The sequence below is a fragment of the Alligator sinensis genome, unplaced genomic scaffold, assembly GCF_000455745.1.
Source record: "Alligator sinensis unplaced genomic scaffold, ASM45574v1 scaffold1510_1, whole genome shotgun sequence".
Taxonomy (NCBI): Eukaryota; Metazoa; Chordata; order Crocodylia; family Alligatoridae; genus Alligator; species Alligator sinensis.
In genome coordinates this window covers 214915-228209 of record NW_005842654.1, presented here as the reverse complement: position 1 = coordinate 228209, position 13295 = coordinate 214915, and the positions used below count along the sequence as shown (strand labels likewise).

At 39.5% G+C, this 13295-nt stretch overlaps 1 protein-coding gene across 1 annotated transcript in view; it reads right to left on the bottom strand.

The window, feature by feature from the left end:
- Window positions 1–13295, bottom strand: part of ERBIN (erbb2 interacting protein) — a 182687-nt gene that overhangs the window by 43777 nt on the left and 125615 nt on the right. Inside the window, exons 17-22 of the mRNA XM_014524730.2 lie at window positions 11322–11443; window positions 10508–10678; window positions 9298–9480; window positions 7488–7602; window positions 4917–5100; window positions 2927–4457 (exon numbers count right to left, since the gene is read on the bottom strand). Coding sequence (XP_014380216.1) covers window positions 2927–4457; window positions 4917–5100; window positions 7488–7602; window positions 9298–9480; window positions 10508–10678; window positions 11322–11443 — 2306 coding nt within the window. The remainder of the gene's footprint in view (window positions 1–2926; window positions 4458–4916; window positions 5101–7487; window positions 7603–9297; window positions 9481–10507; window positions 10679–11321; window positions 11444–13295) is intronic.

Here is a 13295-nt window from a genome sequence, read left to right as displayed (position 1 = left end):
AGCTCACTTGCTAAGTTTTCCACAGAGGCCTATCCATGGCTTTTGAACTTATAGCGAAGGTTTGAGAAGTCTGGCAGGTCCCAAAAAATAGAAAAATAAATATCGATAAAAGCATTCACTTTCTCTCACTCCATATGCACACACAAAAGATGTCAGATTACTGAATAAAAAACATCCTAGAAATTTATAAAGGCATTATTTTTAAAAAAGAAGAGAAAGAGAGACACTTAAATTTTATAGAAAAATAAACAAAAGCATTCTACCATGAGCTACAACAGGCTGGTGGGAGGAAAGCATAAGAATGAAGGATCCAAGAAGAATTGTGCCATACCATTCTAATGAGAGAAAAACAATCTAAGGTGTTGCTTTAACATGCTGAGAAAAGGGATGAGACGCACATGAAAGGGATAGCAAGCTTCTCTTCTACATAGATTTATATTCATAAATGATTTGGAAAGGGGGCGTAAATAGATGGCTAAACTTGTGGATGCCACCCTGTTATCCAGCATGTTAAAAACCAAACCTAACTGTTAAGAACTGCAAAAGGTGTTGTATATCTGAGTGAACGGGCAACTGGCAAATACATGTAGGAAACAATAACCTTAGATGCACATACCCAACAAATAGAGGGGCAAGGGACAGTTTAGGCAGACCCTGCATAAATACTCTTCCCCTTGGCATCCACTCTATGCCACTATCAGGTACAGAATGGTGGGCTAGATCAGTGGTTCTCAACTCGGGGTCCGCAAGCAGGTTTCAGAGGATCTGCCTGGCTTGGGGAGGAGCCATCTGAACTTCCTGGGGCAGAGGCAAGTGCTGAGGAAGAGGTGGGGCAGGGCAGCAGCAGGGGTGGGCCCCTGCCGCTCCATCCCACAGCCTCCATCTTGTAGCCAATGTTGTGGTCAGGTGGGTGAGGCTCCGTGCTGCTGCTCAGATAAGTGGGGACCCAGGGCTGCCCCCCACCAAGTCCTGTTTGCTGCACCCAGGACCATGCATGCTGGGGTGGGGACCCTCAGGAAGAAAAAGGTTGAGAACCCCAGGGCTACATGAACCTCTGGTCTGACCCAGTATGGCAGCTCTTATACTGTTATTGTACATCCTCAAAATCAGAGCATCTGAGTGCCTTTCAGTATTTTAAACAGTGCTTAACAGTTTTCAAACGCAACTCACTCTGTTAAAACTATTCCCAAGAAGTAAATCACATAGGTAAACACATTGCAAATGCAATGTACTGTTTTCCTCAGGAAGAGTTAGGTTTGTTCCTTTTGTTTAATGCAGGGGCAGGCAATTATTTTGGGTGGAGGGCCACTTACTTAGTTTCGGCAAGCCATTGAGGGCTGCATGACAGGCAGCTAGGGGCAGATAAACCTATTCATTTTCTAAATTTTTTAGGGTCCCCACGGGCCAGATAGAATGGCCTGGCAGGCTGCATCCAGCCCACAGATTGCATTTTGTCCACCCCTGGTATAATGTATGTACAGAAGACAAAATAAAAAGTGTATATTACAGTTAGAGCAATATGTGGCAATAGTCCTTAGTTTCTAGAACATTCCTCCCCATCCCTTCACTGTTGTAAGATCCTTAAAATCTGTGATGTCAGACCTCAGACACTTTCCCAGATAAAGTATATAACCATAATCTACACTTAATCCTGCAAGTAGGGAATCACAAAAATTAAGCTTCTTGGTCATGGGAAATAGTGTTGCAGTTTTGATGTTATCTCAAAACATAATGATCATTACCCAGCAGACCCCGTCATCCTATGCAAATAGAATGATACCTCTGGCTGGCAGTGCCCCCCTGCAAGTATATTTTCAGGGACAAGAAATGTGCACTTGCAACATGGCAATGACATTCTGTCTTGAGCCCAAAACTTCTACCCAAGACGGCTAAATGCTGGGTAACATGGAAGATGACCTTACTCTGCACTCACTTAAAATCTGTTGATGATATGTAACCAGTCAACATGACAATCAACTTGTTTCTATTTTGTACAGAAAGCAACCAAAAAGCGGTTCCATGCATATTAAGAATCCCTTCATAACTGGTAGTTAAACAAAGTAACATCTGCAGAGACTTAATGAACAAGAGAGCTAAATGCTCTAGTCTCAAGTTAACAAGTGTTCCTTCAGTTCCAAAACTGGAGTTTAGATCAGTATCCACTATGTATGGGTGCCTATATACATGGAGCGAGGCTGGTCCAATGAGCTGTAATTACAGCGTGTCGGAGCAGACTTTATTAATTGAGTCTGCTGGAGCATGATAATTACCGTGCTCCAGCAGACTCCAGCATCTTGTATATTAGCATCCCCACCATTTTTCAGTGCAGGGAAGCTGATACACAAGACGCTCTGGGCACTTTAATTAGAGAAGCTCTTGGAGCCGCTCTAATTAAAGTGCACCTCCCCCCTCCATACAGAGCACGTGTATAAACGCCTTATGTCTTTGGGGCTCATGTGTGTCTGACACTGCACAAGCTTTAACTTTTCAGTTATCCCATATAGTATTATTTTTGATGGAAAAAAAAAAATCTCCCAAAGCACGAGGAAAATAGAAAGCAGCGTGAGGGGAATACTTTACTAAATATGAATCTTTAAATAATCACACATCAATAAAAATCAAGTAACCCAAGTCACTTAGAGCTGTCTGCATTCTGGCTTGGTGGAAGCTGTGAAAACAAAGGGTCTGTTTTCCTTTGTTTGCAAAAAATGGGCTAATAAATCAGTTATTGAATTATTTTTCTCAGATGTTCAGCATATTTAAATTCATAATTACCTATATTTTTTGGGAAAAGTGTCCCTTTTAGGAAGCTTCTGAGCAAGTATTAATTGCAAAGTGAAAATAAGAATTCAAAATACAGGTTATACAGCTTATTTTCATGATACAGGATGACAGAAAAATGAAAAGAAAAGAATTAGAGGTTTACCTTTTCTAGCTTTTTAGCCTCAATGTGTCGCAGCACCTGTTCCCTCCAATCATGAGGGACTTTACTTTTTCCTGGAGGATCTAATAACGAATGTTCAGAATTAACCCTTGGGTTTGATCTTTTTGAGGGACTAGTCCTTGAATAATTGAAGTCACTAACTGACATAGTTCTCTCTGGTATTTCAGTCACTGAAGGGCGAGCACTTTGAGGCCTGGATACATTTGGACCATCAATGCTATAGGTTCTTGCAGAAAGAGGCCTCTGTTGACCAGACAGCATTGTTGGAGCTCTTCCTATTGAATGCAAATCTCTATAGGTTAAGTAGTCCCCTTCAGGAATCTGGTTACGTCTTGGGGGTCCAGTTTCACCCACGTTCACACAAGCTGAGGAGGATACACTGCTTTGTCTCTGAAGAGTATTTCTGGATGCTCCTGGAAGAAGTCTGTCGCCTGGGGGAATGGCCCACATTTCTATATGCCTTCCACCCATATGCCTTTGATGAATGTTATATGCAGCACTGGCTCGAACATTATTATGATTGGAGAAATTCATGTTGGCAGAATGTTTTATGTAATTAGAGGTTTCTGTGTTGTCTGACCTAGGGAGACGTTGAGGAGGTAAGCTGCCTTGTTCTACTTGAGTATTTTGTTTTTGGGGCCACAAGGTATCTTTGGCTGTTGCACTGCTACTATACTGGATGTTATACTGAGGCACACTGAACATCTGCGCACCACTTGCCACTGGTCCTCTAACTACATTAGCACCTTCAGGATTGTGATTTGAATCAAACTTGAACACAGTTTTTGTACAAGAAACTAAATCAGATGACGACGATGATCCTGGAAATATCTGCAAAGGCTGGTCATAAAGAAGAGTGGCAGACTTGCTTCGGACTATATTTTTGCCATCTGTGCTAGCAGATGCCAATTTTACCACTGAGTTTGGCTGCTGGGATTCACTGTTATTAACAATATCACATATTTTTAGAGCACCAGTGTCCATATTGGTGATGCTGTGAGATTTTACCACTTGGCCACTTCGCTGTGGAGACAGATCTTCAGTGCTCTTTGAAAGAGGTATCTCAGTAGAAGGATCAGTATCAACTGTAGTGCTTCTCTTAAATTCATCCTGCCCTGGAGGCTGTGATGCTTCCTCAGAATGTCCGTTCACCTTATTCACAGGATATTTATTTCCATTTTCCAAGAACTCAGTTTTTTCTTTCATGTTATTGTTTAAAAAGCCCTTTACTGACACTGTTTCCTGTGGTTTTACTCTTTCCACAGCATGCAATTGCACTGTATCTTCACTAGACGATTTATTGATATTCATATTTATTTGGTCTAGCTTGTGAGATTCCTCAGTGGCTGTGTTTAGATCAACACCTTTTTCTATTAGAACTAATCTCTCTTCAATACTTAAATCATATTCAGTCATATTTATAATCTTCTCTTGTACACTGATTTTTTCTTCTGCTATGATGCTTAATTCACCTCCATTTTGCAAAAGGTTATTCAAATTTTCATCTTCTTGCCTAAAAAAAGAAAGAAAAAAAAGAAAAAGCATTTTGAAAAAAGTATCAAGAGCATTAACCCATTTTATAAAAATTTGCTTCAGAGATCTTGTGCATCATGGTGAACATAAATAGGAGGTTCTTAAATGGCATCATGAAAGTATTCTGTAGATATATTAGAAAAATAGAAGTTCAAAGGATCCAATTATTGTTCCTTAATATTAACACCACAGAAGCTGTTTCTTGCATATTAAAATTTACTTTAAAATATATAAGATAATCCAAGTTCTTTTGTGATACATTTCAGGAGTCCCATTTTATTAGTTTTTGAAACATGAAAGTATCTTAAATTATTTAATCAATGAAAATAAAAGATTCAGACTGGTCAATAACAACAATTTTATCCCAAAATTCAAGCAAAAAGTTTCCTTGTTATATCTCTTCAAATATCTGTTTAGTACTATACACTGTTTTACAAACCTGACTTTGGAAATTACATCAGTGTGTGTTTCTTTTTCTGGAGAACACAGTGAAGTGTCTTGGCTACTGTCCGTATTTAGAGAAACTGAATCTGACATTCGAGAAGGAGAAGAACAGTTGCTGTTATTCTGATTGCTGTTCTGGGTGGCTTCATCTGATAAGGAATCTGCATCTTTAGAGTCATCTAAAATAAAATGTTTTTGTTTAGTTATGCACATATTGAACTTCTTTAAAAATCACCAGACAGACTCTCCCTATTCCTGAAGGAGGATGTTTGTACCTGAAAGCTTGCAAAGAGCAAGTTTTCCAACTATTTAGTTGGTCTAATAAAAGATACCACACCTACATCCAAAGAACCTCGTCTGCTTAAAAATCATCAAGTATTCTTGTACAGTATAATGCTCTCACCAAAAAAAGTCTAATGTCTTCATACTCTCTTAAACAGGCTTGTAGCTACCATATGAAGTTCCTCTGCAAAGTTCATTTTGGTTTGTATAACTTACAGGAATGTATTTTTGGCAATGGCTCCCATTTTTTAAAGAAAAACTGGGTAAGTCTATGCAGCACTTGTCTAACACTAAAATGTAGCTTGCTACTGTTTTCTGGGTTTATTGGTCATGCATCAATCCTACATTATAAAATCTTTTGCAAGAAACATCTATCAAGTTAAGTTTCTATTTTTATAGAATGAATCAACTGCATGTACTACTCAAGCCTCATCAGCTTTTTTCAACTTCATATAACGTGAAATTGCAATTTGGAAACACACAAAATTGATGTTTTCTAACATTATATAGATGCTAAACAGCTAAAAAAAATTTTGGAAAGATAAGAATCTTTGGAAACTACTGGGATGTGCTCCAGATACATTCAAGTTCTGCTGAACAAATTTTCTAAATATAGCAACAAAAGAGGAACAATGCTTTTATGCCTAATTGTAAACCAATACTTTTCTAGTGCCTTCAAAACTATGCAGGGCCAAATTTAAGTTATATACACCTTGCACATGCTTGTTCTTGCATAACGTCTGCATACAGGCTTCTAATGATTGTGTAAAAAACATGATTTGCATGCATGGGGCAAAGGAGCCATGTCCATGTACACATAAAAAAAAGTCCTGCATACATAAATCAGGTGTAGGCAAGTATAAATACACTATCTTATACTACATTGAAAGTGTGGCTTCAAGTGGTTAATTTGGGTAACAAAAGGAAATTTGTCAAGCTGTTGTTCAGATCTTTGGATGAAAACACAGAGAGTTTGCCCACAAGCAAGCACTTTTAACTCAGTGCATCACCCAGCCATCAGAGCCTTTAAGAATATAATAGTTAATTATCAAGTTCCTCTTTCCTTTCCACATTCTTTCACATGTGGATCCAGAGCAAGACGAAGCCATGCCACTATCCCTCTATGGTCCTGAGCACCTCATCTCTTTACAAAGAGTATCCAAAATGCTTTGTATCTAAAAGGAAACGAACTTGATAGGTATTGGAGAATGTCAAGAACAGAAAGAGCTGCCTTTCCTTTTTCCTACCTTTTATATTTAGTGTCCCCAAAATCTGGGTCTGCCATTCCAAAATGGTTACCCTTGCTAGAAAAATTATCATCCAGAGAACCAGATTTGACTTTCAAAACCTGAAATTTCCTTTTGAAAGGAAAAGAGTGAACAAAGTGGCTTTGGAAACAACAGCTGCTTGCTTTATTATTCTTTACTGTGCTTTACTGGAAAACCCTGTGCTTTACTGGAAGAAGCAGAGCATCACTTCAACCCGGCTCCGGAGCATCTGTATAGATCAGGTGTTTGAGTGGGGCTTTTTGGTGCTTTCATCTAAAGCTGAGTCAATTAGCTAATTAGATAAAAGCACCAAAAAAGCCCCACTAAAGCGCCTGATCTATACAGACATTGGGCAAGCTAGGTCCATCTAACATGATGCACTGGGCTCAGTGTGGGAGCACATGGAGTGTAAAGTGCCATTTTTGGTTTATGTGGGATTTTGTTTTGTTTTGTTTACATCTGCAAGCAGGCAGTTACTAAACCAAATCTGCATGAAAAGCTTGAGAAGTAGCATCTCCCCAGGATAAGGCTGGGGGGTAAGGGTTCAGGTAACTGGCACTAAAACAAAAACAAGAGAAACACCACAGCAAAAAATCAATGTTGGGGTAGGATTTCCTTGGAACAAGCAAACTTCTCTGCTTGGTTTGCTTGCCACTGTATCGAAGTCTTTCCAAAATGAGTAGCTTCAACAGCAGAAAAGCCTGCTTTTATTGAGCTGAAAGTAAGAATTAAAAGGATATAAATTCAGCCAGCAAGACCACTTGCCCTTCTCTCTGACTTCTTACTTGAGTTTTAGCATAAGGAAGTGCTTTTTTCCATACTTGCATTGTTTGTCACAAGAACTTATCTACCTTCTTCTTTGTACTGGATGGTAAAGATGCTTTTGTTAAATTCCATCTTTAGGTAGTTTAATTTTAATTTATTTCACAAAAATGGATACCTACCATTTTAGTCACAGAGAAATGTGCAGAACCATAAAAACAGTATGATTGTTTTTGTCTGTTCTGTATTCTTACCTTTTTTGCTATTGGCAAGCGCTACTACTTTTGGTTGGTTAATAGAGGTTTCTATCAATGGTGGGCGCATTTCTGCTATTTTCATCTCTTCATCAGATGAAAGGTCTTCTGACTCCTGCAAACAGAACAGAAACAAAAAGAACCCCAAATTTATGCAGTATTCTGAAGAGGTTTGTTGAAAGAAAGTTAAGTGCAGCTCTATAATGGGTCATCCTGCAGAAAGCCCAGGGAAAGCAGATATTACAAATCATAGTATTGAATGCTTGCCTCCCATATTAGTTGGATATTTCATTTCTAGCTGACATTAACTGAATTTAGTTACTTGAACCGTGCAGCAGTGCTAATTTCAGGAAGTGGCACATGTGGACCTACCCTGAAAAGATTCCCAAGAGTTGCTCCCAAATTCCCCTAGTCTAGAAGAACCTACCTTGATTAATCTGGTATCTTCCATACCACTGGGTCTGTCCCCCATTCTACCACTGGTCAGGATACATGACTAAGTTTTACAGTAGTATGTTAACACTCTGGATGTTAAATAATAAATGCTTTCAATTTGTTGATTTTAAAGGACTACTTTAAGATTTGGGAATATGAGGCAAAGGCGTGATTCCCAACTACTACAGATTTTTTGCTCACTGTCCTTTTTTTAAATGGAAGAAATTCAAGACTATCAAGGACAAGGAGTGAAATCACACTGAAGTCAGTGGGAGCTTTAGCACTGACTACAAAATGTTCTTTATCCATAAATAAAATAGTGAGGCCACTATAAAAAGGAATAGCCCAAAAACTACACAAATCTCTCATCCTAGGTAAGAAACCACAGATAGAAATTTCCAGGCTGAATGGCTTTTTACTTGGATTTTTTTTTCCCCTTGGGTTTGGGAAATCTAACCTGCAGGATTTTGTTGGAAGCTATAGGGGCAACTCATTTTCCTTAACAAAGTCTAACTAATAGCTCTGTTCCACATTTCCTCAGGGTGTAGCAAGGAAGGATAATACCCTATTGTGAGAGTAACTGACGATTTACTGCCCCACCCCCTCCCTCTGCACCCAAAACAGAAATGCACTTCAGTGTAGTTGGGACAGTCAGTCTATCAGCTGTCTTTATCACATTCCCCTTTCCCCCTGGATTTTAATACTATACTAGATAACTTATTTGCATACAACAATTCAATGCCTCAATTCAGACAGAACTAAGCTAAACCTACTGAAGCTCCAGGAATCAATAGAAAATAAGGAATTTAATACATCATCTGTTTGAGCCTCTGGGAGCTGCTGTCTCCTTCTGTTACTGGCATACTACCTGCTTTGGACAGTTGCTGCTGTGATTGCTAAACAACCAACATGTTTCTCTAATATTAGGTCTGTGGATATTTTCTAAGGAAAATTTCAAAAAATAACAACATTTCTAGAAACCACTTCAGTGGCTTGTCAGAATGAGGAACATGCTAGTGGGAAAGTAGAGAGCTGACTCTAATTCCCAAGGGTGGCTCCAACAAAGATATGATATATATTTTGAACTGTTTAAATAACTGGGCTTTATCACATTTAAATCAGATTTTATCCTCCCCCATCCCAATTCAATTAGTTTCACAAGAAATGCACAAAAATAAAAACACATTTAAAAATTGTTATATCTGAGAAAAACTATGTTACGTTGTTAAAAAGCAGGTACATGTTTCACAGCACTACAGGTTAGACATTTTCTGCTACTGTCAATTTAATTTTCCATTTCTAGCTTTCAGAAGAAGAAATTTGATAAGACACTAACAAAGCTCTGACTGCTGGGTTGTGCATCACAATGCTGTACCTCAAGCATGTCTTCATGGTTGACTATTGTTTTTGTGTTCTTCAAGGTTTTAACATGCGCAGTCATCGGTGAATTTCCAGTGTTGTGCTCAGCTTCTGGTTCAGTGGGTTTCTGCACACAGTTTCCCATAGAATATTGCTTTCTGTCTTCTGTTTTGTCCTTTGCCGGAGCAGTTTCTGAAGTCTACAGCAGTTAAAAACAAAAGATTATCAGGGAAACAACCATGAACAGTTTATACATTTAATGTGGGTTTTTAAAATTAGAACTAGCAGTTTATATCTTGGGAAAACTATGCACTGACCAGCTCAAGGTCTAAAATACTTTCAGCTCTGAAGCAAATGCAAAAACAAACAAACACCATCTTGGCTTCATTTTCTTATCCAATTGTAACACTTATTTTCTATAGGCTTATTTTATTACTGTCCTTTTGGGGCTAAGACACCATTAGGTGTGGCAGCATGTATTGGCCAGGCTACTCTCAAACACATCTCACCTCCCCACTTAGACACTCTAAAACCAGAAATATGCATGTGAAGATGCTCCACAGTGTGTCTCTGTAGTGGCTTTCAAAACACTGGCCTCTAGCACGTTTACAAGGCTGTAGATGGATGCCCTGGAGCATCTTCACTAACGTATTTCCAGGTTGGGAGTGAAAAAAGTAAAAAATGGTACAACCAGAGCACACTGAATACATGCCTAAAATTATGATCCGAAATGTTGGACAAGGAAACAGGTAAACTGACACACATAAGCAGCTATCAACAATGTTCTTCCACTTCACTACCCATCTAATTCAACATGCATCTACCAAAAATAATCTACTACATACCTCCCTAATGTTGCCTTTCTAACTCCTCCTATAAACACTGTGGTCAGAAAGGGGAAAATCCAAGTCCTCTGAGCTTCAACTTAACGATGAGCAGGCAACAGATGCCTAGAGGTTCTGGAGATAACTTTATGGGGATCAAATTCTAATTGTGATATGCCCAACTTCTACTGGGCTGAGTGCTCCCTAGACTCAGAAGGCAACAGCCACAAACCAACCATTTGGCTGGCTCTTTAAAATGCTACATATCAAAAGTTCTGTTCTTTAATTTGAAATTTTTCTCATTGAAATATTTTAAGAAAAAACGCTGAATTAGAAGGATTAAGTCTATGTCTCAGAACTTTTGAATTTCTGCTAAAACTGGAAGAAGATATTGATTCTAACCTTTACACCCATGTCTTTTACTGAAACTTGCTGGCCTTCTTTGTTTGACTCTCTGCCAACATCTTCAGCAGTTTCTTCATCTTTCAGTCTATGCACAATTGTTTGAACTGTTTTGACCATATTCTTCAGTTCATCAGGATATGGTGTTGGATACCTCTTCAGATTACCCTCCTTTGTAACCATGGAAACAAACAACAATTAAAACAAATATTAAATAGGGTTTGAGTTGGACATAAAGCAATTTTAAGAAGTGCTGGACACCTATTTAGCCATTTGAGCATATTTAAATAAATGCTGGAATGCTGAAGCTGAATGTCCCAGCTCCCAAAAGCACAACTTTATTGTGTTACTGCAGCAATTGGCAACCATTTTGTAGCAGTGGGACAAAATTACCCAGTTTGGGTCTGAGCTCTAGGACCTGGCAGCTGCTGCCACCACTGTTTCTACTTGCTGTCCAGCTGTGGTATGGCTGAAGACCCTGTTGTCAATACTCTCCACTGATCCAACTGCATCATGTAGGCAAAACCCCTCACCATATGACTGTGGTGAGGCTCAGGCAAAGCCCCCTGGGTCTGCGGACTGGAGCCAATAAGTCTATGGGCTAAATCTGGCTGCCAATCCCTGATGTACTGCCTAGAAGCATGCCCAATCCTGCCTCTTTAAATGGTAGCATACATTTAAAGCAAGCCACAGAGGCAGCACTTAATTAGCTGATTGCTAATCAATGCAGACAGAGTTCTGCAGCCAAAGCTGCAGAAGAGAGAGGAAGAGAGAAAAAAGAATGACAATTTAAAACAGAGTTGAGAATACTGACCCTGGGTGGTGCCTCTCTTTCATCTTTGTCTTCATCACATTCAAATGCCACTTGGGCTCGCTGTTTTCTCTGTTCCTCCCACAAGGAGGGATTGAAACTTTCATTATCTGATATGAACATAACTTAGAAAAAAAGTAGTAGTAAATATAAGACACATTAAATCCCATGAAAAACTTTCTTTTTTTTTTTTATTAGGGGCAGGTTTATGCCTTTGCACCTATTTGTGAACATAAATGACTAGCAGTGACAGAAAATGAAGGCCAGCTACACAGTGAGTTACAGCATTATGTACTTGCTAGTATTCTGCTAACAGTGACAATTTCAGCCTTAATCTAAACAGGAAAGAAAAACTACCAAGCACCATATTTCAGTCTGAGTACTCTCACAGCTGTAACTCTCCTGAGCAGCCAACTGTAAAAATGATGCAGTCCCATTTTGCAGTATGGTCTACTACAAACTGATATGGAAATGCTAAATAGATTTCACTTAAATTGTTCATTACTGGAGCTGTACAAGCCTATCTGTCAAACACCTGCACCATGCAAGTTTCTTTAAAAAGGAAAAAAAGAAAAACCTAAGTTTAAGGTAGGCATATTGCTAAGCAGGGGTTATGCAAATTATGAACAGAGCTTTACAAAGTCTCCCATTATTGCTAGGGAGAGGAAAACAACATTTAGATTATGTTATTATTGCTACTCATTGCAGCATGGTTTAAATGACAGACATGGCACATGGAAATTATTATATTAAACACATCATTCTGTACTACAAAAATCCCCTGCATTCATGAACAACTCATGTCCCTAGGGGCTGGGGGAGCACAGCGAGCTCCCGCAGGTGGCGGCGGTGAGGGCATGGTGGCAGTGAGTAGGGAGCTCCCACAGGCAGCCGCAGTAGTGTTGGCAGCCGGGGTGCACCCCCTATGCATCGCCAATGCCTGCATTCTTCCTTTTCTTTTTCATGTCCTTGTGACAAAGTACTTAGTAGAATTCACAAATTTGCTGGAATCTGACAGGCCATGCCATAAGCACTTCTGCTATGGCCTCAAACTTGTGAAGTCTGGGCTGCCAACCATGCACCTTAGCACCCTACACCACCCCAGCCCTCCCCTGCATTCTTACATATCACAACAACAGCGAAGAGGTTTGTACATATAGACTAAAACTATTTCTCACGGTTGTTATGCTAGCAACAATGTCTAAATTAAATGACATTCCAAAGAGTTCCATGTATTAAAGGCACATTTTTAAACAAAAAGGCAACCTTCTGACATTTCAGGAAGGCTAACTTTGAACAGGAATTCAACTGATCTTATCTAAATTTTAAGTACATCATTACATAAACATTTCCCTCCCCCACTAAATTAACCTTTTGAATTCAACATACTTCTTTTAAAAACTTTCTATTTTTGATGTTGATCCCAGTCAAAGAGAAGTCTCTTGTGAACTCTTCTGAGCTAAACCACAGAATATTACATAGACCCTTCCTATTTGAAAAAAAGTGCATGCCCTTTGAATCGAGCTTAACATCACTAGCAAAAGACTTGCCTAACAGGCAGAAGCATGAAAAAAAGGATCCTAATACAGACAGAATCAATGCCATTTTTACATTTATTTTAGTAATAAATGTATAGTCACAGATGGGCGAATCCAGAGGGGTGCAGTGCCACAGCTGCACCCACCTTTTTTACTATACTGCAGGAGCAGGGACTATTTTTACTTAAGGTCCAAAATCAGGTAATCCCCACCTCCTACCCTTTCCCCCTCCATTCTCAGCACATCCCCTTCCCTGCCTGCCCATTGCTGCTGTCCCCAGCTGGTCAGGGTGAGAGAGGTTCCAGAGTCACTCTTGTCCTGCTCCAGCCAGGAACAGCAGCAGCAATGGCAGCAGCGGGTGGGTTCCTTGTCCCTGCCAGTCCCCTGGTGTTCCCTGCCAGCCCAGGAGCAGGCCCAGGACAAGTAAACCTATCTGTTG